Source organism: Pyrgilauda ruficollis, unplaced genomic scaffold, assembly GCF_017590135.1.
Source record: "Pyrgilauda ruficollis isolate IOZ18807 unplaced genomic scaffold, ASM1759013v1 scaffold57, whole genome shotgun sequence".
Taxonomy (NCBI): domain Eukaryota; kingdom Metazoa; phylum Chordata; class Aves; order Passeriformes; family Passeridae; genus Pyrgilauda; species Pyrgilauda ruficollis.
In genome coordinates this window covers 5,342,539-5,369,843 of record NW_024527377.1, presented here as the reverse complement: position 1 = coordinate 5,369,843, position 27,305 = coordinate 5,342,539, and the positions used below count along the sequence as shown (strand labels likewise).

General features: G+C 43.2%; 1 protein-coding gene across 4 annotated transcripts in view; it reads right to left on the bottom strand.

Annotated features, from left to right (window-relative positions):
• Positions 1-27,305, bottom strand: part of GRIA1 (glutamate ionotropic receptor AMPA type subunit 1) — a 118,235-nt gene that overhangs the window by 12,310 nt on the left and 78,620 nt on the right. For all 4 annotated transcript variants that reach the window (XM_041481901.1, XM_041481902.1, XM_041481903.1 and 1 more), the window contains 6 exons: positions 24,906-25,010; positions 22,531-22,641; positions 21,385-21,591; positions 19,890-20,260; positions 4,043-4,241; positions 3,299-3,546 (listed from right to left, as the gene is read on the bottom strand). In XM_041481901.1, coding sequence (XP_041337835.1) covers positions 3,299-3,546; positions 4,043-4,241; positions 19,890-20,260; positions 21,385-21,591; positions 22,531-22,641; positions 24,906-25,010 — 1,241 coding nt within the window. The remainder of the gene's footprint in view (positions 1-3,298; positions 3,547-4,042; positions 4,242-19,889; positions 20,261-21,384; positions 21,592-22,530; positions 22,642-24,905; positions 25,011-27,305) is intronic.

The following is a 27,305-nucleotide window of genomic DNA, read 5'->3' as shown; positions in this document are numbered from 1 at the left end:
GCTGAATATTTTCGCTGTTCAACTCTAATGGTATTTTGGTCAGAGCCTGACTTTGGTTGCATTTAAAGCAAATGGGAACATGTGAGTGTAGATCCAGAAAGAATCTGACACTAAGTAAATCATAATTATTCTGTCTTCTCAAACAGAATACAGGTTACTTAGCACTCTGATGCCTGAACCATCTGTGAAAAATTAGTTAACTAATGAGCCAAAATACATTGCAGCTTCTATGTGGGTACAAGGTGTTAACAAAGTAAATGTATTGCTGTTTCTCTGAGCACATTATCAGCAATATGATTTTTGGGACCATGTGCTGAACATTATGTTTTTTCTTTCCTAGGAATCTTCATTTTGGTTAATTGTCTCTCCAGCTCCCAGGGAGAACACAGAACAGGCTGTACTACATCTTGACTGTATTTTGATGTAAGACTGAAAAGTCTGGGGTCCTGAATGAAGTGGGTTTTTAACAGGAAACATTTTCTGTTCACTCACAGACCCTAGGAAAGCTGAATTCTGTTCTATGGAACTTTAATGTCAATATTGCTCCTCTGAAGAACTTGCTGTCACAGATTGCTATCTCAAAAACCTCTCTAGTCCCTGAGTCCAGACCTACAGGGACTTTCTTGGGTTTTCTTTACCCTGTTTTGGATAATTTTGCTTTTTCCCCCTCTTTATGATCACTTGTCCAGCAGTGGAGAAGGTCTCCTGCTGGGTAAGTGGGTGTGTTTTGCAGCAGGGTGACTATCTCATGTCAGGCAGGATCAAGCTTGAACTCACTGCTGTTGAAAGGTGAAATTTCTGCCCTCCCATTACTGCCCTTCTCAGGCATGCCTAAGTTCAACAAAATTTTAACATCTGGAAGCCAAAAGCTATTCAAAGCCAGATTCACATAGGAGGAAGAAGTAATTTCTTTTAGCAGTCCAAGAGACCAAACTTTCTGAAAGATTCTGATCTTCTGAAAAGGCTGTTTGCACCTACTACCACACGTATAATTACTTCTGGATTATCAACCTTGTTTTCATTCATTTGTGGCAATATCTTGGCATTGTTTGCCATGTAGAAGCAAGAAAAAGATATGGTGAATGCTCTTGTAGTTTCTCTCTAGGATTCTTTCCTAACCAGCTATCCAAAACGCAGGAAAACTGGTCCAGCTACAATGCCCAGCTTCTAAAACACACCTGATACAAGATAGACCTGGGTCACAAACCTCCTGCAATCCTGGCTCAGGGCTTTTGCTCTGTGGATGGAAGTGAGTGAAGATGGAGACTGAGTGAGAGGCAGGATGGCCATGCTGGACAGACGCCTCGGGGACGTCCCCTTGCTCAGGGCAGCCTCTCACGTGCAGGGCCCCAGGGGGAGAACAGACACTACATGAGGACCAGAGGGAACTACTGAGATTAAAACAACAGGAACAAAACAGAGACAATGGGACAAAAAATGGACAGGAACTGTTCCAAAGAAACACCATCAGATGGAAAATCAAGCATTCCTCCTTTGCCATTAGGCCCATAAGAAATTTGTTCTACATGCAGCCGGGATGAAAAAGAGGAAACAGAAATAAATGTTAGAAATTTTTTGGAGTCATGCCTAGCAGAGGGATGTTTGGAGTTGCAAAAGTAAAATGATTGATGTGATTTTCTTTCTTGTGTTTTATTTTTCTTAGAAGTATGAAAAATGGCTCTTTCACATGCCAAAAATTACAAGACAGGTAGGATGTTCCTGTTTGTTTGTTTTTATAATATCGAAATCAGGATCCAAGACTGATGTTTAAATAAGTAATTAATTAAATAGAATTATCCCTGTATCCTAATTTCCATATTTGCAAGACTGAAAACAAACACTGGAAAGTGTGCAACAGAAAGCATCTCAAAGCTGTGAGAATATGTCTACGTTCAGCTGGAGGTACCTGAGTCATTTCAGAGCCTGAACTGCACTGGATGCAAGAATTGCCTTCTGGACCATCTGCACTGGTGGTGCAGGTTGTCACACCAGCTTCTCTAAAGATACTGCTGATACTGGAAGTATCAGTTGAGTGCAATCTGACCTATGAACTGCAGTAATCAAAATCCTTGGGTCTTGTCCACTACCAGTTGATGCACCTTTGATTCTTTGGGCTGGCTTTGGCTTGGGCACTGTGTGACCAGACAGATCCTTCTGCAAATGGTCATCTGGTAATAATTTGGTTTCTAGAAATCCAGAGATCATGGATGAAATGTCCCTGCATTGGGTTATGTTAGCAAACAGCTATAAGGCCACACATACACTTCTGGTCAATATGCTTTCATTAACAAATAACTCAGTAACTAATGAAATACATTGGAGTATCATTCTGATTACTTAACACTACAGATCCTGAGATCTAATGGTTTGCTTTGGTAATCTAATGGTTTACTAAACAATTGCAACTCATGTTCCCCATGATTGTAACGTGAGGAACTGACATGGCTGCTGCCAAAAGAAACCACACTTGTGCCATGTCCAAGATGACAATACCAGTCTGTGGACTGTGGCAATGCTCTTCTGAGCAGGTCAGTTTTCATGATGGATACTCATGTCCAGGAGTGCAGCTGTATGCAGTGCCCAGGCTCTGCTAAGAACTCAGGCCTGGGTTTGTACTCTTAAAGAGTTTTTTCTTTTAGAGGAAGGTCTCTGAAGATACTTCACAGGTCAGTAGGCAAAGACATGTGGCAGCTGCAGGTCTGGGCTCAGAAATGCAGTGTTTGTACCCCTTTGGACTTGCTATAAATTTGGTTCTTGCTGGGATCTGAATTGACTCAGGGAATGAAAATGCCCACCCTTTGCAGGGTTTTTCAAAATGGACTTCCCACCTCTTCCAACCAGCATTTTGTTTTAGGAAACACCAAAATGCTTTCTCCATGAGAACTCCCTCTGCAAGCATGGATCCAAGCCATAATCCCATACTCTGCAAAGCTGTGCAGTTCACATGGCACAGGATGAGCGTCCCTTCTGGATAAAGCTCTGTGAAACCAATGGTTACACCACAGCAGCCCCCTGCCATCACCTCATACAGCAGACACATTCATAGCAAGTGGATCAGCCAGGATCCAGTTTCCAAATGCAGGGCTTGAAGAATTAGTCACTCCCATTGCTGCTCACTGGGAGCTGGGCATTTTACTTCCCTGCACATCCCACTGAATGGTCACAACCCTTTTTCTTCCACCTCCCCCACCTCCTTGCCCCAAGCTTTTGTGATTAACATGGCAATGGAGATTGAACTGTGTGCATACATTGATTTGCTGGGTGGTTTGGCAAAAGGAATCAAATCCAAGCTACTTACCTCAGCGCAGAGCCCTTTGGCGTTGCAATACCATAGCCTTTGGAGTCCAAGTTACCTCCCACCTTCATGGTGTCGCAGGGCTTCCGCTGCTCGATGTACTCGTTCATGGTGGACTCCAAGAGGTATGCATACTTCCCTTTCGACTTCCTCACCCGGATCATCCCCTCTTCCGTCGTCCTCACAAAAACGGAGGGCTCGGCTGACTTCATGTATGTCCACATCTTCTCAAACACTGCTATTTTGGATCGCTGCGTGGGACAGCAGAAACCCAACAGAAGCGTTAACAGAGGTTTGGGTGCCCCCTGAGATTTCCAGCTTGGACTGAACACACACCCACACATCAAACGGGGCCAAGGGAGCCAAAAGGGGTAACAGGATGTTACCACTTCTGCACCAGGGCCCAGATCAATCCCTGATTTTCTGGTCCATGTTTGCGTACAGAGTGATTTTGCAGATCAAACCAAAGGCAAACCAAGCTGGAAATCTGGAGACGGTTTCATTTGGAGTTGCTCAGAGCAGGTCCTTGGTAACGTGGGGAGGCTCATGGATATTCCATATTTGTGTTCACAACTACAGAATATCACATGCACTGGAGTCACTGCCAATCTTCTGGCAGGCTGTAACATGGTGAGGGGAAGCAAGTGAAAAAAAACAGACCTGAGCTGAGGACGAGAGAGGATGGACCTGGAGGACTCGCCAAACAAGAAGCTAAGAAAAGCGTTTGCATTAAAGTTTCCTTTTTACCCTAAAAAATTCTTTAGTGGAGCCAGCTTCCAGGGTGCCATAGGCGATTTCTGTCTGCTTGGCCAAGTCCTCTGCGCTCTCGATGGGTGACACCATCCTCTCCACGGTGAGGAAGGCAGCCAGGTTAGCTGTGTAGGAGGATATGATGATCAAGGTGAAGAACCACCAGACGCCACCCACTATGCGGCCGGAGAGAGACCTGGGCACAGAGAGGAGAGTCAGACAGGAGCAGGGGGAAGGTCTGAAAGGTGCAGATTGTTTTTGCAGGCCCATCACTACCTGGCCATTTACCCAAAGTCACATTCTCCAGCTGCTTCCAAAGAAGCCAGAAGTCTGTCTCAGTTCCTGCTTTGCTTTTAAAGGTGTCAGTGTAATTAGAATAGGGATAAATAAATTCACAGTGAAAAAAAAAATTAGCAATAAATCGAGAGAATTTGCTTTGATTTTCAATTCCTTTCAGAGTACAATATTAATAATAAGACGTGGAGTTAATTATGAGAAAGTTTAGCTGGGCAGGGGGCAATGCCCATCAACAATGTCTCTGTTGAGGTCTCTGTTGTACCATGTACCCTGGCAGGAAGGAGCACCAGCATGGAACCAGAGCAGAAACACAGCCCAGCTGTGATCTTCTGGTGAGCTCCTCCATTGCCTGAAGTTTAAAACAACAACCCCTGTGTTTTTCTGTAAGACATATTGAAGCTCAGAGACGAGTTATGGTCTTAATGAATAATTTGCCTACTGACATTCTCTTTTTTGTATTCAGCAGATGGTTAGACAAGATGTTCATAATAATGCTTTAAAATCTAGGTATTTTGTACTGTCTGCAATCAAATAGCCAATTAACTGTAACCATTTGATATGTATAGAGGCAAATAAGTCAAGCAGGCATTAATACTAACATATTTTCAAATATTTTTTAAGAGTGGAAGATGATTTTAGAATGATGTCAGCATTCAGGCATTCTGTCTAAATTATTTATATGCTCCTTCTCTAGATGCAGAGTGCTGTCCCAGACAGAAGGGAACATACAATGCTGTTTGATAAAGCCAGACAGCCTGGCTAAGGAGGACCTGCCTGCGAGAAACACCATTTATTTCTCCAGAGGGAACCATGTTTCAGCATTGTCTTTCTGCTGATCTGAGTCACTCTGCAGAAATATGGTTTATGGGCTGGTAACAGAGATATCCCAGTCCAGCTAAGGGCTAAAGTTAGGTGAGACAAATGTGACCATCTTGCATCCCATCTGCAGAGAACACAGCCTGCAGGACTGTCAGCACATACAGCTTTACCATTTGTTTCATATTTGGAGAGGGACTGGGGAGGGAGGCAGCTATAGATTCAACTCACACATCTTCAGATTGATGAGGAAGAGGAAGAAAATTAGTCTGGATGATGTGTGCTCAGGGAAGGAAGCGCTCAGAAAAGGCACAGAGGCATTAAACAAAAGTAACCAGATAATGTCAAATACAACAATCTCTGCTGATGAAGGCCACTTTGAGCTGGCAAAATCCATTTGCATGGCAAATAATCACATTCATCTCCAGCTGCAAATTATAAAGCCTTTCCTTCCTGATGAAGCTGGGATATTTCTGCGACTGATTTCAATCCCTTCAGCTGCAGTCAGCCGGATTCCTGCCTCCAGACCCTCAACATCCTGGTGATATTCACCACCAGCTAATCCCAGGGGGCTGCCTGCCCTCAGCTGCAGATGGCTTGTGCTTCCCAGGTTCACACCTGGCATTGACAGCATGGAGAAGTAACTTTGGGGTGCTGAGCCTGGAAGGTAACAGGGAGGGCTGGGGGAAGAGGGAGAAGGGGCTGTTTCTTTCCCCAGGGATGCAGGCAGGATTCATGTGTCCATCATGGACTGGCTTCATCTGGGCTGTCCCTGGTGCTGGTGCTGGTCCTTCCTCCTCATGGCATGAGGAGGGATGTGCTCACTCTCACATGCTCTGGGGGAAAGGAGAGGTGGTCAGCAGCTTGCTAGGGCTGCCAGCATGGCAGGGGCCTCGTGAGTGTGATTTTTGTTGCTGACACTGCTAGTGGGCAATGTTTGCCATCGTTGCTGGATTGACTTGGAGCTGGAAGCTGTGAACCAAAACTGCTGAAATGCACAGCAGAGAACCTGAGCACATGGGAGCTACAGAACATGGCCTTTTGCTCCGTGGCTGTGCAGCACTTAGCACAAGGGAGAGCTGGCCAGTGATGGAGAATCTGGCGGGACAGAGCAGTTCAATAAAGAATGTAATGATAGTCATGAAGAACATCACACCAGCAGATGTGATCCCATGTGACACCCTGGCTCAGGAGCAGTGAACACAGGCTGAACAGAACAAGTTGGATTTCTCTTGTCTGTTTAGACTGAGCCAATGCCTGCTTGAAATGGTAAGTGCTTGCAAAGGCAATATCTGTTACAACCTTGTTCTGCTTCTTCTGTAGACCCAGCAGATGAACAGCAGTGCCTCCATCACAGGACACATTTGCAAAGTGCCTTTTTAATTTAGGAGATAATGTCTGATTTCTGACATTAGTGACTTCAACACTAGAGAGCTAAAAGCCTGTTCAAAAACCAGTGGGACTTAAAATTATGTTTATGCTCTAGTAAGAGCAGTCACAGAGGAGTAGATACATCTTGTACTTTGAAGTCACTGTGAGGTTTTGAAAGTCTCACTCTGGAGCTAGGTAACAAAAAATGACCTTGTATAACAGAAATGTTCTGCAGCTTGAGCCCTGGCTCAAGTTCTTCACTCTTCACTATTGGGTGCTGTGGGGTTTAAATCCTCTTGCATGAGGACATGTCCCTGTACCTGTTCAAGCATAAGATGAAGGAATCAGCTCCCTGCTGAGTGGAAGGGAGTCAGTAACTCAGCCCCCTGCAGGGCTGAGGTGAGACTGAGCACCCTGGCTAGGACTTTAAAGATGTGCTAAGGTTCAGATGTTTGGATTTGTCCTTGCAAATAGCAGGGTCTAAATAAAATTGGACAAAAATAAGCAAGGGTAAGAGTGTAAGAGGCTTTCATGAATGGGGTGCAAAAAGGGGTATAATATCTAAATGGACCAGACTGTTCTTTTTTCAACCTGTGTTATTTCTTCTGCACCTAGACTCTTCTTTCCTACACGATCCAAAATAAGATATCTTGATTTCTTCTTCCATCCCTGCCTGTGCTCTGTAAAATACCACACCCCCACTCTTGTCCCTGGCTTGGGATCCTGCCTGTGCCTCCCAGAACTGGCAAGAACAGGATGCTCCTTTCCATCATTACCCTTGCAGGAGTAAGTTGTAAATACTCTGCCCTCATTATCCACAGCGCACAATCTACTTAAAATTAGAGCTGGCTGGGAACCAAGATTTCAGGACCGTGGAAAACTCTGAAATTGTAAATAAAACCTTAATATTCTCATTTGGAATGCAAAGATAACGGTTGCAAATGTCCTCTAAAAGTAGCACTCTGAAAATGGTTGTTTTGGGTCTGTTCACACTTTGCTTTTTGCTATTACTTATAGTTTAATTTATGAAAGGCTAAATGGTATAATTTTAAGATGGTAAACAATTTTGTTTCTGCTTTCTCTTACAGATAATTTCCTTTCAGCATTTATAGTACATTATATCCTTACCTACTGCATATATAATTTAAAAGATAATTCTGAAATGTGCTATTTTAAATCTGCCCAATAAAAATACTACAGATGGCCAAGCTGAAAGTAATAATTTTGATTTTTTTACTAACATGACTTTTTAAAAACCTTTCCTTGCAAAAATAACTGCATTTTGCCAGTGGAACACAGAAAGGATTGTAAGTTTTCTTTGTTCCCAGGAAGAGATTTGTTCTAATATTTTAGCCTTAGCATTGATGGATCATACAGAAATAGAAAATCATGCATCTATAATCTCATTTCTTAAAACAAAATGCAATCCTTGATCAAACAATTTTCTCTTTGATCTTATCCCTCATGGAAGGTAGGAAAAGCCAGCAGGAGTTTGCCTCTGCTTTGCCATCTATTAGAAGAGAACAATACATTTTTGCAAAAAAAATATTAACAAGATCATCAGAAAATATACAGAATAAACCTCATTGGAAAACTATTCAAGCACCAGCTCAGCTCTCTCCCACTTCTCCCTTCCCCCTCCCCAAATCCATTCCTTGTGGAGAATTACACCTAAACTGACAGTGTTTTAATTAGAAGTGCAAATCTGGGATCCTGAAGCCATACTTGCTTTGGGAGGATTTCCCAGATTTGCTGTTAAATTCAAGTCTAATAAAGGCTCACTTGCTCAACTGACATATTTGTCACTGAATGAATTTATGCAAAACTGTTGAAAGGAAAGCTCTTCTGTTCTTGTGCTACTGATTGTGGGTCAAATCCACTTTTGGTCTTCTACCCACACTGAGCCTCTGATCTCCAACTCAACTCTGTGAATTTGATACTGATCTAGACAATTCCATGGTTCTGCCTGAAATTTGACTTGGTAGTGGATTAATTGCAAGCATTTTGTACCAGTTTTGCTCTTATTTTAAGCAAATTTTCAATATTAAACTCTGTCAATGTAAAGAGCTTTGCTTTTCCTCTGTGTCACAGACCATCTGGCATGGTTGGTCTCACCACCTTACCTCTGCTCCTGACATGAACTCCAGATTTACTCAAAAGGCAAAGGAAGAAATTCAGTGTAGGGTTGTGGAGCTGGGATCAGCTCTGGGTGCATCCACCAAGTACAGACTGCAGAGCTCTTATCCTCTTTATGCTGTGCCATGGAGAGTTTTGAATGAGCTCACAACTGCTTGCCACAAAATTTGAGGGATCATAATGCAAATATCTCTGTTCATGCTGCATTACTAATTTTCTTGACATATGAGTTTGCTTTTACTTGTTATTGAATCCGAGCTCCTGGTACAAGAGTTTGGAGCCCTGACTGCAGTGCTGGCTTTTAACATGCAGTGTCAGGAAAGCCTTTATAAATACAGAAGTAAGAATGTTTCCCACTGATATTCTCATTTACCTCTCCCAGAGGTACAAATTCTTTCTTTATGTCTCACAAATTTTCTAGAGAGCTAAGAGCTGCATATTTTGGTTCCCCGTGGGTAGTACTGACCAGGGAGAAAGGGTAAGGAATTTGAGGGTGCACAAGTACTGGGAGTCCCATGCTGGCTCTGTCCTGTTTTATTTATCTAATTCTTGTTAAAAACAAAAGGAAAAAAAAAATAGGGCTTCTTAACTTTTGCACATGGGCTGGAGATGTTCTCTTGTGATTTCAGGCAGACCCTGCCAGTCCATCAGAGCCCAAAGCCAACGTGCTGGGAGGAGGCAGTATGGATTATGGAATGCCAGCAGAAGTGCCTTTAAGAAGGGGCCTCGTGGATGCTCACAGTGTAAATATTGCATCAACTGAGCATGATCTCTGCAAATACACAGAATCCCCCAGATTCAATAGGGGGATGTATATCTGTGAGGCGTTAATTATAAATCATGGTTTATTTACTGTTTCTTTCTGCCTAAGCTAATGGCTTTGGACAGCAGTGTATGCTCTCTCTCCTACTGTTTCATCTCTTCTTTTGCAGAATATGTTGGCATTTTTCCCCCCTTCAATTTCCCTTTAATGGGCAAAACCTCATTCTAAAATGAGTTTTCCTGCTTAGTCAGAAATGCATCATGCCACTTGTGGTTCTCCACTCATTGGGCCTTGGATTACTGCAGTGCTAAGTATAAGCATGACTGCAGGAGCAGCTTCGTGCTGTTTTCGAGACATTCACTTAGCATTTTGACAGGCAAGAGGTGCCTAAGCCTAATCAGAGGACTAGCATCCAGGAGCTGGGTTTTTCTGTTCCCTGTGAAGCCCTGCTACTTTATGGGATCCTGGATAGCTTACTCCATCTCTCTCATTTAGCTCCCAGTTGTGGGAGAAGAGGATGAATCATGTTTATGAACCTGTCCTGGGTGGGTGGCCTGAAGCAATGGCCACCAGGTGGAATTTACCTCTGAGCTCCTGCTTTGCCCAATTTCCCTTCTTGGGACACTCAATCCCAACAGGCAGAGGCAGCATCAAAAGGGCCCAGCCATGAAGAAGGAGATGTGTGCACTCCACAGCGCAGCACTTTGCAGGTTGTGCCCTTCTGTGTCCTCAACTGACCTAAAATGGCACCTGTGGATTCTCAACAAGCACAGCTCACCTGTTCAGCTAGTGGGGTGTTGGAAGCACTAGATGCCAGGCAAACTGGGACTGACATGGGCAGCAAGCCCTCTTCAACTTCAGCAGGACCCATAAAAATACTCCAAGAGAGCAGAACCGCAGGACTGAGGTAAATCCTTCACTGCCATCCCTGCACAGCATCCCTGGCTGCTGAAATGAGATGTTTAACCCTAAAAATGCAGGATAATGCACTCAGTTCTTCCAGAAGGCAGCTAAAAACACTACAAATGCAGGGCCAGGATAGAGGGATGAGATGGGACCATAAGAAAAAATAAAAGTGTAGCTGAAAGACAGAGAGGCAGATCTGAAGACTGGCACTGTTATCCCCTGAAGTACAGGCACAGTGTGCCTCTCCCTGTGCAGACAGGGTGCTTTAAGGGATGAATGTTTAGATAGTGATTTGCTGAGAAACACATGGTCACTTTGGGCTGCTTGGCAACTCCAGAGAAAGGCAAAATCATCCCTCTTCTGCTGTTTTGCCAGCTATCACTACAAGGAAGAAAGCCCCAATTCTTGTCATGCCTTTGAGCAAAAATTTCACTGTGAAAAAGGCTCTTCATGTATTTTTCTCACTCTGATGACATTTGTTCACTTTGCTGAGAAAAACTCACAAGGTGACAAGCATAAAATTTTATCAGAAGCAGTTGCTGGAGAGCCCCAGGAGATTCATTATTCAGGAACTTCCTCAACCTCAGGTGGCCCCAAATTTAACAGCACTCATCCTTCTTTTTGAGCAACAGCCTATTGTGCCAATGTCCTTTACTGAGTTGCTGGATTCCATATGGTCTCCCACAGTCTCTTCTTCAAAGTCTACTTGATGAAAAAGCTGCTTTTTTTTCCCCAAAAGATTTAATGTGTTTTGGATTATATGCCATCAGTTCTTCATTTTTTCAAGATCCTCTTTAGCCACCTACCTTTGCTCACACGAGAGCTCAATTTCTGAGTCTTCTGGGCAATAATGCTACAATAACCTAGTTCAGACTTCTTCCAAGGTATCTTGCCTTAGTTAATTTTCCTTTATTTTTTTCCTGTCTTTTGTCAGATTTCCCAGTCTGATGAGAGAAAGGCTTTGCTCTGGAAGGAGAGTATTTTCTGCACTGGAAGATATTAACTTTGGCAATCTTTCCAAATATTCCCTTCATTTTATCTCTCATTTCTAATTTAAAATGTGATTGCTCACCAAGACCGTAGTTGGATTTTCCCTAGTTTCAGTTTTGAGCCTTTCTTTTTTGTACAGGGACATACTATATCTGTCGTAGAAGTGGTGAGGAATGAATCTTCTCTCCCCAGACAGTGTTTTTAGAACAGTTTTATGTGCACAGGTGTGCCTGTGTTTTAACATTAAAACTCCCAAACTGTGAAAGGAAAACAAATTCAGTGTTTCTGCTCTCCCCTATTTCACCTGCTAAGATCCATTTGGTGATTCTTTAAATCTTTTTTTTTTAGGGCTTCAGAAGCACTGTTGAGATGAAAAGCTGCCCTCTCCCTCTGTTTTCCTCTCTGCAGCCTGAGATTTTGCTTCTTATTGCGAGCTTCAAGAAAAGAGAGAAGAGAAAATTCCTCCTATGGGAGAACATCCTGTGCACTTGGCTCCTGCAGCTGGACCCTCGTGGGCTCTTCATCACGTCTCACACCTATACACAGGGCACAAGTGCTTATTTTATTGCTTTTTCCTTTCACCACGTGAGGATTCATCTCCTTCCCCTCTACTCTGTTCACACACTCGCCTTCTATTACTCCTCATCAGTTGGAGTTGGGAGAATTCATTAGTGTATAAAACATGCTTTGAAGTTGTCCAAATAACGGTGATGTAACACTTTTGCACTTCTATAGACTCTTTTATCTGAAGATCAAAGTAGTAAGTTATGATTACCATGATTGGATTATTGCTGCTTAGCCTTTGGATCTGAGGGTAAGCAGCAACTCTTCTGGGTAGGCACTAATCAGAATTACTGCATGATTTTATTAAACAGATTGAATGCCATCAAGTGTGCTGCTGCTGTTTAAGGAAAGGGCTGTGTGCACGAGCTGTGTGCCCTTTCCTGCCATCTGAGCATACAAATCAGCTGCTCTCCAGCTGCTCTCCAGCTGCTCTCCAGCTGCAAACTTGATCCATGTGGAAATGGACGGAAGGCCAAGACAGCATGGAAGAGTTCAGAGGTGACACCAGGCTCTGCCCTCTCCATCTCCAGACCCTGCCCAAGCACACAAGGATTTTTGCCTCAATTTCTTAGCAGAAATGCCCCACATTTTGCTTTTCCTAGTTACTTGGCTTCGTTAAACCTTTCACAATGGATAACACAATATCTCTGTCCTGTTTCAGTAAATTTTTCTTTACCTGCTCACCATCTTGGGGTGTTACAATGGGAATTGCTCAGTGATCAAATGCATTCCTGGCTTTTCATGAAAAGGGGGTATGGTGCTTCCCCAGTCACAAGGACAAGTAGTTGGGATGAAATCTGAGACAAAAGCAGAATAGGCCCCATAAGTGCCAAATTCCATTGGAATGAAGGCAGAACTCTGAGCCTCCCAGTGGAAGGCCAGCTGTGGGGGTGACACCAGCAAAGAGCAGCTGTGGATGCTTTTTGTGTTTTGTGAGCCAGAGCAATTTGAATCAAAAAGTTCAAAGCTCATTCGAATGTGTATCCAGTGAGTGTGCACATGATATCCCAGTGCTGATAAAAGTAATGTACAGCATATGGGAAGAGTTATTTAAGTGGGACTTCCCTGTGAAAACATGCTCAGGGCTTCCCATCTTAGCTACAGTATTTTTTTGGAGTGCCAGCATTAAAGCAGTGTGTGACAGGCAGCCTTGCAGAGGACACCACCTGAGGGAGGTGGAGGCCGTTCAGCTCCTCACAACCCTTATTCTTTGACAAAAACACTTGGCAGTCGACCTAACTATTAGAGAGACACAACCACACACAGTCCTGACTGCAGAGCCTGCCTGCAGAGCCCAGCTGAGCCGACTGCTCAGGAATACCTCGTTATCGAGAGGAAAGGAAATGGAGAAAAGCCTGCTTCTCTTACTGACTGAAAATCAGCAAGTCTGAGTACAGCATAACAGGGGGTCCCTGGAGGCTCAGAGAGTCTCCTGCTGCAGTCAGGGAGGAGGCTGTGAGTGTCAGAAGGCAACTCTGTAAATCTTAGTGCTCCTCACCATCCTGAGTCAGTGCCCAGCACTAGAAACACAAACAGCACCTTCCAGTTCCACGTCAGAGAACACAGAATGGTGTGGGCTGAAAGGGACCTTAAAGTTCATTTCATTCTAATCCTCTGCCATGGAACACCTTTCACAGGTTGTTCCAAGCCCCATCCAATCCAACCTTGAACATTTCCATGGATGGGGCAGCCACAGCTTCTCTGGGTGACTTGTACCAGGGCCCCACCATCCTCACAGGCAAGAATTTCTTCCTAATATCTATTCCAAATCTACCATCTTTCATATAAAACTTCCCAAGATGTTTTAAAAAAAGGGAAATGCACTTTCCCCCCTGCTATTTTCAACTTTTTTTTCAACGAAAAACATGAGAAACATTTATTTAGTCCTGAAGAAAGAAATTGCAAAAGTATTTTTAGGCTAATATATCTGCTTTTAGATGAAGTGTTTGATGACTTATTTTAAACACAGCTGGTGGAACGATTAGTGAATCTGTCACTCAATGGGAGGAGTTTCAGCAAATTTCTCGCTGTCCCCCAGCAACCTCAATGCTGAAGGCCCAAAGTCAGAACGGTGGGAGAGTGATTAGATATGCCTGAAAGGAAAAGCATCCTGAGGAAGTAGCTCACAGGTCAGTGGAGGAAGCATTCATTACCTCTGCAGAATTTAGACATTTTCAGATGGAAGTGTGTGCAAATTCAAAAGACTAATTTTTCCTTTACAGAAGAAATTGCATGGTTCCAACAATGCTCTCTCGGTTGGTTATTTCCTCCTTCTTTCCAAATGAAAAAAAAAAAAAAGATAGCAAGGATGATTATTTTAAAAGAATTTCCATTTTCCCCTGGCTGCCACGCTCTGGTTGCCATGGAAGTGTGCAGACTCCAAAGGGGACTGTTCAGTTGGATATTGTGCAATTTGTCAAGCTGCTCCTCTGGTGAGTAACTTTCCCTGGTTAAGTGCGTTTTAGAAATAAGTGTGGTCATCAGTTCCTGGTGATTTGCAAGTGCTGCTGTTACCCTGTGACCTGAATTTGCTCTCCCTGGACATAATTAACTCTGCCAGGTAGAGATAATTGCGACATCATTTGCAATCACTTTTATAAGGCAACGAGAGTTTTCCAGAAGTCGAAGTCTTGATTTTCTTACTTTTATTCTCAAAGAAAGTCAGCTCACCACTTCAAGCAAACCAGCACAAATTAATGAACCTGAGCTTTGTCCCCACAGAATCTTAAGGCTGGCAAAGCCCTCTGAGATCATTGAGTCCAACCCTTACCACAGCACTGCCATTAAAATTCACCATTAAACCACGTCCCCAGGTGCCACGTGCTCACACATTTTGAACACTTCCAGGGATGGCAATTCCACCACTTCCCTGGGCAGCCTGTTCCAATGCCTGACTGCCATTACAATGAAGAAATTTTTCCTAAACTTCAATTTGAATCTCCCCTGGTGCAATTTGAGGCCATTTCCAAGGCAGATGCTTGGAGTGTCAGAGAAGACTCTTACTGAAATCCAGAAGAGTCATCAGATAAATACCCCTGCTCAGCCTTCTTTTCAGGAAGGAATTAAATTCCTTTTGATTGCTAAATGCAGCTGGTTCTAATTTCTCTAATGCTAAATTTTTAGCAAAATAAGTAAGTACCCTGCAAATGTAAGTTTACAAAGGATGGAACCGAAATAATTTCCTTGAAAAAATCCAAATCAAACCTCTCACTAAAAAAAAACCAACTCCCAACCCCCCCAAAAAAAACCCCAACCTAAAATCCAAACAAAAACCCCCAAAACTTTTTTCTTTTTTGTTCTAATCAATTTCTGATTTAGATTTTGCCCAAAAACTGGCTAAGCCCTTTCAGTATTGGGAAGATCTTGATGAAATTTAAAATGCTGCTGTCTTTCAAAATCTGAAGTCTCCTGTGACTTTTTTCAATTGGGCTAAAAAGAAATGTAAATAAACAGGAAAAAGAGCAGAGGAAAATGCTCAGCATTAATTACAGGTACATGATAAATACCTGGTTTGCTGTTCCCCAGACACACCACCCTGATGGAGTGCAGCAGCGAGCCTGAGGAGGAGCAGTGAACACGAGCACACAGTACAGATCAGCCAGAGCACTGTTTCCATGTCACAAAAAACAAATAACAACGTCCACAAGATGCCTATAAATAATAGATTGTATCTATTGACTGGAGAGCAGCCAGCATCTATCTCTCTCCTTCCTGCCTGGGAGTGCAGCCATTCATCATCTCTGCCAGCAAAGCTCCCTGCTCAGCACACCCAGCCGTGGTCCCTGCTTGGCACAAAGCACTGCACCCTGCAAAGCCTCTGCCTCTGGCCTCTGCAGGCAGTGTAGACCCTGTTAGCTCTTTATCCCAAGCCAGCTGGAGGGTGGATTGTACCTCGTGCCATGTCTCCTTGCACACACTGAACCCCACAGTCTTTAGGGCACTCTGGTGTGACCCCAGCATTTCCCAGCTGTGCTCCCTCCTTGCACAGAGGTTCTCCCTGCTCAGGCAGCCCTGCAGATGCTCCCAAAACTTCCCCTGTCCAGGCTGTCTCAGGTACAGATGGGATGAAATCTTCATCCACCATTTCACATTTCATTATAATGAGCGATTTCAAGCTGTGCTGTCCAGGTATCATGACAAGATACCCTAGTGTGCCATGATATGAGAATGCATTTCCCTTTTACTCACAGTAGATTTTGATCTGAATTTAGAATATGTATCCTTTTTGTTTCAACAATAAAGAGAGGCTCCAAGAAGTTGGGCTAATTTTTGGAGGTCTTTATTTAATTTTCCTCTGGCAAGGCACAAATGATGTCTGCATTCACCAGGTGATATTGTGTGATATTTATCCACCTGCCAAACCTGAGATGGGACAAGATTCCTACAGTCAACTCAGCTGAGAGTAAATGTCTATTCTATCTTATGGTATTTTCAAGTGAAGAATAAATGCCTTTCTGAAAGATCTGTTTTAACCAAATGTATTTCATCATAGTAAGACATAAATTTTCTGAGTCACAGGAAGAATAACTGGATTAAATTTAATAATCTCCAATATACAAGAAGTCACTTTGGGCTCAAACCATATGAAGCAACATATTTTGTGATAACAAAAAATAGAAGATCAAGATAGGAAGCTGACAAGAGATGCTATTTTGCTCCCTGTTTTTCCATCCTTCTCACAACAGTCAAATTATTTATTTTGCAGAAAATTATGGAGAAGATGAAAAATTCTGATGCCTTGCTTTGCTGCAGAGGAGGTTGGGAAGCCCAATCATCCCCCCAGTCTCCTTCTCAAAGGCCTCAGGTCCATCCTAAGTGAGAAATGGCAGCAATGTGCTGGACTTTAGCAAGGTCCTACCCCCCACAGCTGCTACACACCACGGTTATTTTAAGCTCTGAAGACAATTTATCAAATTACAGCTCTGAAAATGGTACAATGTGAGTCATATTTACTTCACATTTTTCTTTCCGCAGGCTCTCGCTATTGGCTGTGGGTTATTTATCACCTCTGAAGCCTGCTCTGAGAAGCTCTTTTCTGGGTCTGTATTTCACCTTTAATGAGTGCTTTTGCAATTTCATGACCGTTTTCTGAAGCTAAGGTGGCACTTAGCAAAGCCTAGTGGTTTATGGCTCGTTTCAGAGTCACTGATTCCTGCCTGTCCCCGTGGAGCTGTGCGCAGCTCCGAGCTGCTGCTTCTCCCTGGTCCTGCTGGGTACCAGCCCCTGCTTTGACAGCTTTGAGGGCAACAACAGGGGCTGTCTCACCTCAACCAGGACAAACTGGTCCTCGTGGTAGGGACTGTTCCACACCCAGTGGGGCCACTGGTCAGTGATGGTGCAGAAGGTGGACACACACTCCAGTGGGAAATGTCCAGGAGCTCACAGCCCCTTGGTTTGAAGCCACGCATTTGCCATTGAGTCATTCCTGGATGGATTCCTTGCTCATGCTCATGTTTCAGCATCCAAAGGCACAGCACAGACTGCCACCAGCTCCAGCTGGGACTGCCCATGACTGGTTGCTGCCTGTCCTTTGTCACGTTCACCCAGCTGATGCCTAGACATGAAGGATTCAGAGCTTCCAGGATGCCAGCTGACCTGCAAAGAGGCTCTGAGCAGGTAACCCACAGCTCTGCTCTCTCTTGGCCATCCACAGGTCACCAGATTCACAGTGTGTCTTTAAAGTCCTTGGTAGGTTGTCCTCAGTGTACCTAAAAGCCTTTTTAAAGCTCTGCCTAGTAAGACTGTCCTTAAAAAGGGCAACACTTTCCTTCAAAAGCAAATTTTTGTCTCTTTGGGGCATTGAAGTTCCCTGGGGACTGGTCTGAGACTGAGGAATGCGCATTTACAAGAGCAAGTTATTGCTGCAAACCTCACCACCTGCTGTGCTGAGTGATGTGTCTATGGTTTTGATCTTACTCCTTTTTTTTAATGATAAATACATAGTGGCATATGCACTTAAAACAAGCACGATCTGGAAAAAATAACAAACAAACCTTCAGACAAATTTCCCCTGGTCCTTTCCAAAACAAAACTGAAATAAACAACCCAAAAACCTCTACAAAAACAAAATACACCCCTGCACTTGCTCCTTTCTGCTGGGGAGAGAATGACAGAACAGATGTATAACAGAAGCTATTTATGTTGGTTAATGCATTACTGGGGAGATGCTGAGAGATAGTAGAGATAAGTTTAGAAGCAAGCACATAGGAAATATATTAGAATAGAGCAGATATCCCCACCTGCCCACAGTGTCATTCTACCAAGTGCTCATTTCTAAGGATGTGTCACAGAAATCCTGCACTGGGTTCGTGTGAAAAATACATGTGAAACAGGGAGCGGGCTCAGAGCCTTTCTGCACAACAACATCCTACAGAAATTCTCACTCTTCTGCTTCCTCCTGGCTTTCACATCACACAGAAATATCCCTCTCCCCTTACAACCATCTCAAGGAGCAGTACTCAGAGTACTGGGAGTTATAATAATTCCCGTATTTAATTTTTCAGGTTTTATCATCTTGGCAATAGTTGTAGTAGTCAGAAACTGCTCTTGTGTTCCACGGGAAAATATTGGTTTCAATGAAATTGTAATTTTCATTATCAGGATGATTAAATCAACCAACATTAAAATAACAATGATGGAATAATTCTCATTTCCTATTTTAAAGCAAAATAAAACCACACTTTGAAATGGTGATTCAAAGCATGTTGTTTAGCTAGGGCAAATCTTGTTAGCTGGATGAAACCCACTGATCTTTCCCTGACACTTTTTATTAAAGATGTTACCAAAGTTGCTATTCCTCAAAGCCTCAGCTTTTCACCTCTCCCTGCTCCTCCTTGGATCAGAAACCACCTATTGAAATTACCTCAAAGGAAGACATTTTATTTCCTAAATAAAAATAATAACAAAAACAACAATGAGAATAAAAATAACAATAACCTGATCCTAATCCATGGGGCTGGTTACAAGACAGCAATAAAGTTGAAATTCCCTCTGCTGGGAAGACTTTCTGGATTCTCTGTCTGGCCTCCTACTAATCAATGATCAGATAATAAAACAGATTCATAAAGGCTGTCACTATCAAAGTGCCCTGAAGGCTGTTATTTCCCTGCTATCACAAGCTCATTAACATTTGGATAAATTGGCATCTGATAGGCAAAAAGCTGGTGCTCAGTCTTCCCTGCCATCCCAGGGGAGCTGTGCTGAGCTGCATGAAGTTATCTCCCCTTGTCGATGGAGCTGTGCCTCCTTCTCATCCCCTGAGCTTTGATGCCACCACAGCAGGCTGGAAATCAACCTCTGCCCACTGTCTTCGTCCATAGATGGGTATTTCTGCATTAAACTTCCTTTGAAGAGAAGGGAGACAAAGCCTCTAAAAGGAAGGAAAAATTATCTAAGTAAATCACAAGCGTCATTCACCAAAAAGTCCCTTTAGGAACACTTTGGATGTTGGGTCCTACTGAACTTTCAGGCAGCAGAACTATTGGCTGAAATGGGAAGCAAGATGAAACTTGGTCTTTCTCTAACCTTTTTAAAGGCCAGTAACAATTAAGCCACTCATTGTGCTCCATAATGTTTGGCACAGACCATATAACCTTTCACTGGGCACCTCTTGTATTATTTCTCCCTGCCTTGTTGGAGGTTTTTATCTTCCTTATAATGCTAGAATCATCTTATTTTTTACTAGCAACAGAACAAATGACTGACAAAAAATTTGATTGCAATTGGGTGGCTTTAGAAAAGCTTGTTATCTTCTGTAAATTCCCTCAAAAGAACTCCCCAAGAAAAGTTCAAATGGTATTTTCAAGGTGTCAAGTTTGAAATCCCAAGGTCACAGCTGTGAGACCAGTGGACCTTTGGATCCTTTCTGAGTTTGTAAGTGATTCACAAAACTACACTTTGGTTCAGGAAGGGAGGTCAAAGTAGAACCTGTTCAGCTTCAAAGCACGCAGAAATATTAAACCACACAAACTGGAAGAAGGTTCATTAGGGAAGGCAACCCACCTTGGAGAAATATCACATCCTTGCTGCATGAAAGCTCCTAGGGAGAACCAGAGGCTGTTGAATATCCCAAACTCATTTGTCTGGTCGTTGGCTGGCTGGTCCCGTCCTTCCTCGTATTCCTCAGTGTGCCACTCGTAAGGGCTGAAGCGACTCACCAGGAAGAGGACAACGCTCACTCCAATGTAGGCAAAAACAATGCACATCCATATCTCATAGGCCAAAGGATCCAGAAAGGAAAAAACTCCTGGTTTGGACTTTTGAGGTTTTTTTATCATTATTGATATACCTAAACTCATGAATGGTTTGGAAAAGTCTATAACTTCTTCTCGAACCAGGGTGATGGTTAGTGGTGCCACAGCCACATCTGCCCTCTGAAAAAGGAGACACAAAAGAGATTTTCAGACTGGGAATAAAATGTATCTACTAACTGCAGTGTATGAGCCTTTGATCTCTGTTTAACTATAGAAGAAATCAGACAATACCAATTCCAAGAAGAAGGTTAAAGAGGAGAAGCCATAATATTGGTGGATTATTTCCATTTTATCACTACTGATTACCAGATCTGTTTTGAAATCACAGCACTTTCTTTTTGCAGCCACCCAGCTCTTCTCATCTGATTTATCCACTGATGTCACAATATGATGAAGATGATTTTCTCTAAAAGAGCTTTATCATCCAGACATCAAAAGAGGCAAGGAAAGGCCAATCTCCTGAAAAGGGATGTCAGGATGTTTACTTCCATCAGGAACTGTCTTTTGATTGCATAACTGATGCAGGAGAAGAGGAAAAATGTTCCAGCAACACTGATATGCACTCCCCACTAATTTTGCAGTCCATCTTGAAAATAGAGAGGGAGATGCATTGAAATGGCTGGCAGCATTTACAGTGGAGCTAGCATCAGGAGACAGATCATCCCCACTCCAACACAGTCTCACATGGACTTGGGGACTGATGTTTCCTGCATGACTTCCCTTGTAGGGAAAGGAAAATTGGACTCCTCTGTCTGAGAGATGACCTAAACATCACAGAGCATGAACTATCACACCAAACCAGGTTTAGAAGTGTAAGGTGCAGGTGTACATCCCTGATGATGGAAATGAGTGGCAGGACAGAAAGTAATCTCATCCTTCTATTCACCATTCATGTGCTGAGTGTTTGAAATCTTTTTCTTCTTTCATCCTGGCATTACCATGCAAATATAAAATAGAGTAAAATTTGGAGATTCTACCCATGGGAAAGTATGACCTTTCGATACTTGCTCTTCTAAAAATGTAAAGAAAAAGAATCTTGGAACTGTTGAAAGGAAACGTTTTGACATTTCCATAGGCACAGAATGTGCTGTCTCTCCCTAAATTAAAACATTTTACTCGGGCTGATTGTTTGAGCTGCAGTCCCCTGGAGAGCTCAGGCTGAGAGAGGGCAGGACTCCTTCTAACTTTGACGCTTGAATGTGACCCCAGCTACCAAGAGCTAAACATTGAGGTTGGAAACTCACCCCGTAGACGAGTTCTCCCACCATGCCGTTCCAGGTTTTGGTGTCGGGGTCCCGCGCTCCGTACTTGCCGTCGCGCACGATCTCCAGCCGGTAGTGGTAGCCCACGTGCTTGGCAATCTCGGCAGCCAGCTCCACGCAGTAGCCCTCGTACCTCTCGTTGCCCTCAAACTGGTTGGCGTTCTTCTTGAGCATCACATACGGGTCCTCCTGGCACACAGAAGAGCAGCATTGAGCCCCGCTCCTCGTCCCAGAGGTGCACACCAGCTTCTGGTCGCCCTGCAAAGCTCTAGCTTTGTGTTCCTGTGCCAAGGGACACAGCCAACACACCGTGGGCTTATTCTAGAAGGTACAAAGTCTGATTTTTTTTTAATTGCGGCATATACTTTTTATTCATGCAGAATCTGTGCGCAGCTCCTGCAGTGATGGACCTGAGGGGAGTGGAGTAGCTGGTGGGATTTGGGCAACAAACCTTTCAGTGTAGCTCTGCAAGGGGTATTTAATGTATCTGAGCTGTGAATTTTTAAAGGCATGCCTGCCTGTGTGGGCAGAGGGAGAATCAAATCTGCTGGACAGGAGAGAGCCTTAAAGTGTTTAACTCAGTTTGGGTATTGTGCCTTCTCTGCAGACTCCCAGTAAGCAATCAGCAAACAAATTAGTAATATTTCATGTTTCTGCAGGGTAAGTGTATACAATGACACAATACATTATACACTACATTGTGGGCTACCTATTATTCCTTCATGATTACAGTGGAGATTTCCTTTTAAAGCAGTGATTCAGCCTCTCAGAACAAAACAGCTTATCCTTCCCAAAACTGCAGCCCCCATTCTGTGGAATAAATACAAACCACAGGTACAATGTTCCTGATTTGCCTGTGTTGATGCCTCTACTATCTTGTCATAATCTTTTGTATTTTCTACCCTTAAGAATGAGAGCTCTTTAATACCTACTTAATTAGCCACAGCAATTTGCAGATACCTTTATTGAGCTGGCAGGAAACAGTAAGTGCTATTATTGTTATTATTATTATTATTGCTATTATAAAAATGATATAATACAAAAAGTGGCTCATGAGTGGGAAGAGGGAGCCTGCACCTCAGGGAGATGGGGGAGAGGGACAGCTGGCATGGAAGTCATGGCACTCACCAGGATAGTTGTGACTATGTAGGTCCTGTTCTGCAGGCTCATAGACTCGTTGCCACTTTGAGTATCTACGGCTATTGGGACCAGCTTCTCATCTTCATTCCAATAACCAATCTGCCCAATACAAAACCAGCATTAATGTCTTTGGAATATTAACCAAGGTACAGTAACAGGGTCATCCAAGCCAGATCAGCCTTCTCTGCATGTTCATACCCACCCAGAAATCTCTCCTGATTTTTCATGTCCTTGATTAGGGGGACAGGGAAATTCCCCCTCCCACTGTGCCTCCAGCCTGAAAATAATAATGTGCATGATGTGCTACAGTAGCACAGTGCTTGTATGCATGCAAAAACATTTATCACACTGGACTGGTAATTATTGCCATTCCTACGAAGAAAGTTCACACATTCCCTGTGTGACTTCCAGACTTATTCTAATGGTGAGCTTACCTGCTGCAGGTGCTAGAGGGTGATGAAAAATTATCCTACAGCTGAAAGCCTGTGTGAATATAGGAGTGACTGACTGACTCTTGGGACATCTTGTGACAATAGGACAAAAAATCGAGTCAGAACTTCCCCCCCCATTCCTGCACCAGTGTCAAAAAGTTTGGGGTTATGAATAAACTGAGCACTTGTAAAGGGAAGAACTCTAAGGTTAAATCCTATTTAACAATAATTAGGGATTTGGGCATCTCTATCACTCCTTGCAGGTAAAGCAGAGTGCCAGCAAATATCTCTAGGAAGATCATGGTTGAGGTTATCCTCTTGGAGGGCTTGATTTTATAAGAGGTTTTCCATCACCTCATGTAAGTATGAAGCTGCCTGAACTCTGCTCATATGAAAGGAATTTCTTATCATAAATGGGAAAAGGTATTAACCAGGGCATGACCAGGAACCTGCTGCTGGCAGACTAGAGATCATGACAGCTGAGGAGAAAAAAAAATCTCTGCAGGCTTCTAATCACTCTTTATTGCACAGACAAAAAGAATGGAAAGTGTGGAAAGGGCTTTCAAAGCTCTGCCCTAGGGCAACAAAAGTGGAGACATGGATGTTTGCTTTGCACTTCTCACCTGGTGGGCCTAAATTACAATGTGCATCATGGCAATGATGCACATGTCTTCCAAACAAATATTATTTCTGATGGTAAATACATAGAAAAATCAAGACATTCAGCCACTCAATTTCATCTCCTCTAGACTCTTCAGACTGCCAATTCATTGAAGTTCAGAGGCCCAAACTGGGCATGATGCTGTCTTTATCCTCTTATGAATACTTTGCAGTGGAGGACGTCTGCTTTGTACATCTTCAAAATGACATTTATTTTATTTGCCAAATAAAATTTTCCTTTATTCACTTGACTGTGGGGGGCTTTGATCTCACACCTGCTGCTCTCATATGTAAGCATATATTTGAAATAGAGGCTGTAAATATGGAACTTTCATTATTTACATTTTTCTTAGTTTCAAACAAGTTTTTATCTTTCAGGGGCCTGAGGAGATGCAGAGAATGCCCCTTTCCAAAATACGTAGTAACTCTCCTTTATCAAGGAATAACTGAGTTATTCTCTGTTCTTCAAATACATGGTATCTAAAGTGGGACATAAGCACCTAGAGTCAGATTTTCAAAGGGATTCATGTTTCAAGGGCTTGGCATCTCTGAACAAGGCCAGATTTTTCAAAGAGCCTGGATACAGAAAGGGATCAAGACTTCAGAAGAGCACAAAGGTCTGTGTAGCTATTGGGACGTGGCTAGTGCTAAAGCTTTTGTCACTTCAAGGAGAGTAGAATTAGGTCAACATGAAGGGTTCACTTACAATGGTTGGGGCAAACAGCTTCTGCCTGGCTCTGCCTTTGTTTATCCTTGAAAAAGTGGAAGGGCAAAGCCAGACCTAGAGCTGGGTCTGCACCAATGCACCGTGCCAGTGGCAAAGGTGAGCTGGCCAAGTTTTAGCATCCTGGAAAATTTTTGCCACACCTGAGATGCCCTTGTTTCTCTTGATAACACCTTCCAAACGCTGTATTTTTTTAGCAACACACCATGAGTCCTCATGTGCTTGGCTTTGCTCATGCCTGTGCACCAATGCACCGTGCCAGTGGCAAAGGTGAGCTGGCCAAGTTTTATCATCCTGGAAAATTTTTGCCACACCTGAGATGCCCTTGTTTCTCTTGATAACACCTTCCAAACGCTGTATTTTTTTAGCAACACACCATGAGTCCTCCCTGGTGCTTGGCTTTGCTCATGCCTAGAGCTGGGAATGCCCTTGTTGTGCCTCCACAAACAAACTTTCATGAACAGGGATGCCTGTCGAGACCCAGCCACACTGCCACTCAAACATGGGCTGGAACCTGACACAGGATGCTGGGTCACTCCCTGCTTTACCTTCCTGATCCCATCGTGTTTCATCTCAATCACGTGGAGGGTGTAGTTGGTCCTGCGTCCTTTCTCGTTAAACTGAACGTTGCCAGACAATCCTTCAAAACGGACCTTAAATACATAAATACCAATGAAGACAGCAAATTGGTCAGCTTCTCATGCAGTGGTGATTCAGCAGCAGTGAGAGGGGAGGGGAAGAAGGGTGCTGAGTGCAGTCATTACTCTCAATTCCATGCAGGGGAGGCAGCAAATCTGCCTGAAACTGGTTTGCCACTAAGGCTCGCTCTCTGCAGCATGCCTGGCCATGGGCACAGCCATCCTCTTAGCTCACTCTTTCATTTAAAAACCCTTTCTCTTCAAACTCAGTGGTTTAAAACATAGCACAGCCTAAGAGCTAGATCACCAATGTGAGCCCATCACCTCTTGGGATGTGACAGTGAGCTAAATCAGCTCTGAACTGCTTGAGTTTGTGAGGTTTTGTATTTTCTAAATCTGACCTGGAGTAGGGATTTGGTAAAGAATTTGTCAGCTCAAATCAGGAACTGTAAATCAGGAGGAAATATGAAACCATGGCCACAGCTCCCAGCCATTATTTTGTGATAGAGAGGAGTCTATAAGTTATCAAGCAAATTTAATTACCTTTGTACGAGATCAATAAAATCTAACAATTTAGTATTGACATTTGCATAGGAAACTCTGAACCGTAAATCTCTGCTGATAACACAGCTGAGCTGAAGTGATGCTCACATCACATCCCACATCCTGAACTTCCCCTGCTGCAAAAGTGCCCAGCCTGAAACGGAGAAGGGCTCCTGACTGGGATCACACCCTCTGTGGGAGCCAGGCAGTGGGGACCAGGAAAATGGGAAAAAGAGTGCAGATTTGGGTTTCTATGGAGACCACCCAGAGAAGTGCTCTTTCTCTGCCTTTCCACCTGATTTGGACAAACCTCTTGTCCCTGCAACTGAAGTCTTCCCACATGCAAAATGGGGACAGGTATTTATCAGCCTTTTTAAATACCCTGAGATCCTCAGAATAAAGACCCATGGTGAAGAAATGAGGCTGCATCATTACAGAGGAAATCTGTTGTTAATCTGGTTAAGCCGTGTTTGTTTTCCCACTGTTACAACAAAGGCTTGTCATGAAAATGAACATCTGCCGGCATTTTCTGAAGCTCTTTCAAACCAAGAGATATTCCTGGTGACATTTGGACAAACATGCTTTTCCCTTTTCACAAGACACAACATGCTCATAAAAAATAGATGTGCTGAAAAAGCACCATTGTCTCAAGCACTCCCAAGCCTGCTTTTTTTCATGTCTCCTTTGGTTTTCCTTTCAGGTTCTGACCGATTCTGAAGCTCAGGTCACAGGTGCTTGTGATTTGTAGCTTTGTATGCACTAAAAGGCATGTTTACAGCATCAATTTCTTCTACCTGAGTGAATGGAATCTTAATTCTGTGATATCCATGTGGCACTGAAATGGCAAAAGGGATCTCTGCTATCTGTGCTGCAGGAGGCAGCACAGCTTTTCTGCCTTTCACCATCCTGTTAAGGCAAATGCAAAATACAAAAAGGCAATGCAAAATGAAAAAAATGCACTGCAAAATGCAAAAATGCAGTGCAAAGTACAGTGAGGACTGACTTCAACAGAGCTAAGCACTACTCAAGTCAGCTGGAGACATTTAAGCACATTTGTGTGTAAGACATGGATGGGCATTTGGCTCTTTGCTGGGACATCTGGAGCAGAAGGATGCTGTTGTGGCCTTCTGTTTTACAGGGCTAGTCAGCAGTTAGGGACCAGCTTTCTGCTTGTTAGATGTGCTGACCACATAATGATAAAAAAATAATTTGTTTAAAATTATCATAGCCTTTTCAAAATAAAATCAAAACCTTAGTGTAGTGGTTTGAAGTAATATTTTGTGGGCCTTTTCCTGAAAAAAAAAAAAAAGAAAAAAGGTAATTATCTTTAATAAAAACATACATTCTCCTTGAACATGCCAGATTTCTGTTTTTAAAAATATGAAGAATGCTTTATATTTCTTTTCATCTTTGTTCCTGCCATCCATGAATCCTTGTTAGGAGGTTGCAGTGAGGTGGGGGTCAGTCTATTCCCCCAGACAGGTGGAAATGGCCCCAGGTTTTGTCAGGGGAGGCTGAGATTGGACATTAGGAAAAATTTCTTCTCCAGAAGGGTTGTCAAGCACTGGATTGGCTGTCCAGGGAGATGAGTGGTGGAGTCACCATTTCTGGAGGGATTTAAAAGATGTGTGGATGTGGCAGTGCTGGGGACATGGTTTAGTGAACTTGGAAATACTGGGATAATGTTTGGACTCGATGATCTTAGATCATCCAAACTCAATGTTTTTATGATTCTGTGGTTCTTTCCTACACTAAACAGGAATAAGG